This window comes from Octopus bimaculoides, chromosome 10 (assembly GCF_001194135.2).
Source record: "Octopus bimaculoides isolate UCB-OBI-ISO-001 chromosome 10, ASM119413v2, whole genome shotgun sequence".
NCBI classification, from domain to species: domain Eukaryota; kingdom Metazoa; phylum Mollusca; class Cephalopoda; order Octopoda; family Octopodidae; genus Octopus; species Octopus bimaculoides.
The window spans coordinates 88807673-88811509 of NC_068990.1; the positions used below are offsets into that span (position 1 = coordinate 88807673).

Here is a 3837-nt window from a genome sequence, read left to right on the forward strand (position 1 = left end):
TACAAAAAAAGGTGGATTTTTTTGTATGATTGTGTATAGAGGAATATATTATTTTGCTTAAAAGAGTTCCAACACTGTCTGTTTTTTATGTTTTATTTATATTCCTGCAGAACTAATGTGGGGTATAGAATATGGAATATACAATATATAATATAATATACAATATATAATATAAAATAAAATAAAAATGGATGGCACCATGAAATAAAGTATTGAATGTAGATGAAATATTGAGTGTTCAATATAAAGGATCAAATATATAAATATATAAATATAAATATATATATATAAAGGCGACTCGAGTTTCAGGGCTATTTCCCTTCGTCATGGCCGGTATGACAGTCTTTAACAGACTGTGGTTCACTCTATATATATATATATATACATATATATATATATGAGACAGACAGACAGACAGACAGACAGACAGACAGACAGACAAATGAAGTTGCCTAGTAATCTGCAAGATTTAAAATTGTTCATTTAAAACAAACTATGCAGCAGATGCCTTCTAATATTTGACACATATGTGCATGTATAAAACGTGATTTTTGTTTGTTTTTTTCTAGTTCATGAAGACTTTATTGTATTTAAAAAAGCTCGCATACCAAAACGTGATCAATTCCAACGGCTTGAAGATGTAACTGTAAAAGAGTGTAAAAAATCTTGCAAGAAACATGCAGATTGTACTTCCTTTCAGTACAAAAAGAATTCTAAAGTCTGTAGTTTGAGTAATGTGACTCACTTGACTCTTCAGATTAAACCTGACAATAAAGATTCGGATATTTACATTACTAGCGCAGGTCAGTAGCATACTTTTATTTTATGTTTTGTGTGTGTGTATATGCAATATATATATATAAGTTAATAAATCATATGGTATACACCTGGTAGTTTACCAGTAAAGCACATTCCCTTTCTGTATTCCTTGGGTATTTGATTAACGAGAGACAGAAGATGTAAGATACAAGAATGTAGTAATCAATAAACATCCTCATATCTTACATCTTCCATCTCACTCATTAATCATATATATATATATATATATATATCATCATCATCATTTAATGTCTGCTTTCCATGCTAGCATAGGTTGGACGATTTGACTGAGGACTGGTGAACCAGATGGCTACACCAAGCTCCAATCTGATCTGGCAGTTTCTACAGCTGGATACCTTTCCTAACGCCAACCACTCCGAGAGTGTAGTGGGTGCTTTTTATGTACCACCGGCATATACATATATGCACACATATTGAAATGCCTTAACATTGTTAAGGCATATTTCAGTAATTCTGGTTCACTCTATGTTGTGCACAACACACACACACACACACATTATAGTCCTCCAAGCTATAAAATATGCATTTAAGGCTAGATACCCATGTGAACTACTGTATAACAATAACCTCATTTTAAAAGCTGAATCTTTTGTAGAATTAGAAAAGAAATTTTAGGTGTGGAAGCAAAACCTAGAATCAAAGGACTCAAAGTTAACTTAGCAAACACTGAAGTTTTAGTAAGAAAACAGATAGCACTCTACTCCCATCAGGAAAATTGCTTTGGTATGTAGAAAAGCAGTAGCTAGATATTCCATACAGTGTACCTTGTACAAACTATGAATGTGTAAGAGGTACAATGAAATTACAGACAGGTTAACAGAGAAAGTAGACTTTGTATGTAAAATACCCAATTTTTCTCTCAAATCAGTTACACTCTGTCATATATGAACTCTGACATTAACCATCCATTGGAGCATACTGGCTTCTTTTCTTTCAAGCCTTTGCATATCCTCAGTAGTCACAGCCCATGTGTCACTGCCATGTAGCATAGTTGTTCATACGCAAAAGCAAAAGGGAATAAAATGGCATATGTGTGTTTTAAATCTCTACTTAAAATTTTATATTATTATTATTTTACAGAACCTACTTCATGCAAAGAAATGAAAAAGTGTGGCAAAAATGTAACTGATGGAGAATACTGGATCTACCCCTCTGTTCTTAATCATAAAAGATTAAAGGTTTACTGTTACAATATGAAAACAGATACTCCAAAAGAATATATCACCTTACCACATGAAAATTTTGCATCTTTATCAACATTGAAACCACTCAAGATATGTGCGAAACTCTTTAACAATAGAATAGACAGACCAGGGAAAATTGTATTTCGGAAAGTTCGAATTTTCCCACAGGTAAATGTTTCATTGTTTGTTTTATTTTCATGATGTTTCTTATAAATATGAGAAATTAGGGATTTGTTTATCAAGAAATTTTATCCTTTAGCACAATTTTAGCCAAGAAATCTAATTTGGCAAACTTCAGAAGGAAATAAAAATATTCACTAGAGTTAGTACAATAGTAACGTTGCACTAGCTAAATCTGGATATACAGAGAAAATTGAAAGTATTCCATTTAGGTGCTTCTCTAAGTAAAGCTGAACAGATATGTAACCCAACATATGGACTTGTGAATGCTGTCAGACATGCTAATGATAAAAAGATGGATAAATGTAGCAATGTTAATGATAGTAATAACATAGGAATCCGCAGAAGACTAGAAGGAAGAATCGTTTTATTGAAAATAACCACACAAAAAAAATGAACAAAAAATTTATTGTCATACAATTAACAGTTTCTCTAATGCACGATATGAGACACATGCAAAGTAAGCAAACAACATAAACATCAGGAAGTTTATAGAAATATACAAGTGGAACTACACAATAAGAATGTAAATTGATTAATTATGCATACATTCAAATGTTTATACAGTTTAATGTCCACAGGATTACACATACACTCTAATGTTTACCCAAATACATAGATTTTACACCATACACACATACATGAAAGCATGAAAGAATTTGGCTGCAGCTGTGGAAATTTCAAAGTTTACTGAATTTTTTTTTAATTTGGTGTATTAATGTAGCTTTCCAAGCTGAATCTCAGGAGATATTTCACTTTTTTCAGAAAAATTTTTTAAAACAGTTATTGAGGTTTAAAGTTTGATAATTTTCACCCAATCAGAAAGCAGGATTTGGCAGCTGTCATTTTGTGCGTGATGTTTTAATATGAATCAACTTCTCCTATACACACAACATATAACCCTTCATAACTTTTTAATTTTTTGGAATTTTAGAAAAGTTTTGAGAATTTGCATTCTACACTCAGGAATTCATACAATTATGCAAAAACCAAACAGAAAATTGAGGGTTGTGTGATTTAAGGCCTATTTAGCATCAATGAACATAAATTAATATTTATTAATTAAAAATTAACAAACATCCTTTACAGCTGTTACAATTCCAGACCTTCAGAAAATTAACTACTTAAAAGCCAAATCACTTCACAGGTAGATACAGATATACAAAATAGGTGTTCAATTCCTGCATGTTGAGCAAATGGCTGCAATCCATTAACATATATACATACATACATACATATATATATATATATGTATGTATGTATATAACATACATACCTATATATATAATATATATACAAACTCCTTCATTTACCAAATGCCACATATCAGAGGAGGTTCCAAATAATGGTGTAGCTCAGTCAATGGTGGTACTCCAGCATGACCACAGCTTTGCAGCTGAAACATTTTAAAATAGTTCAAATAAATACACACACACACACACACTTTTAAATATACTCAAATACCCAAAATTTCAAGGACTTCCTGCCTTAAAAACAGGAACAACACCAAAGTTATTTTGTGTTCTTTGCTACATTGGTTTCTATTAACCCATTTATTCTATCCGAAGAATTATTATTCATTAAGATAGAAGAAATACATATAATTATATATATATATATATATATATATATA

The 3837-nt window shown here is 31.0% G+C and overlaps 1 protein-coding gene across 1 annotated transcript in view; it reads left to right on the forward strand.

The window, feature by feature from the left end:
• LOC106869402 (uncharacterized) overlaps positions 1-3837 on the forward strand; it is a 21604-nt gene that overhangs the window by 13351 nt on the left and 4416 nt on the right. The window contains exons 12-13 of the mRNA XM_014915125.2: positions 570-803; positions 1921-2192. Of these exons, the coding sequence (XP_014770611.2) occupies positions 570-803; positions 1921-2192 (506 nt within the window). The remainder of the gene's footprint in view (positions 1-569; positions 804-1920; positions 2193-3837) is intronic.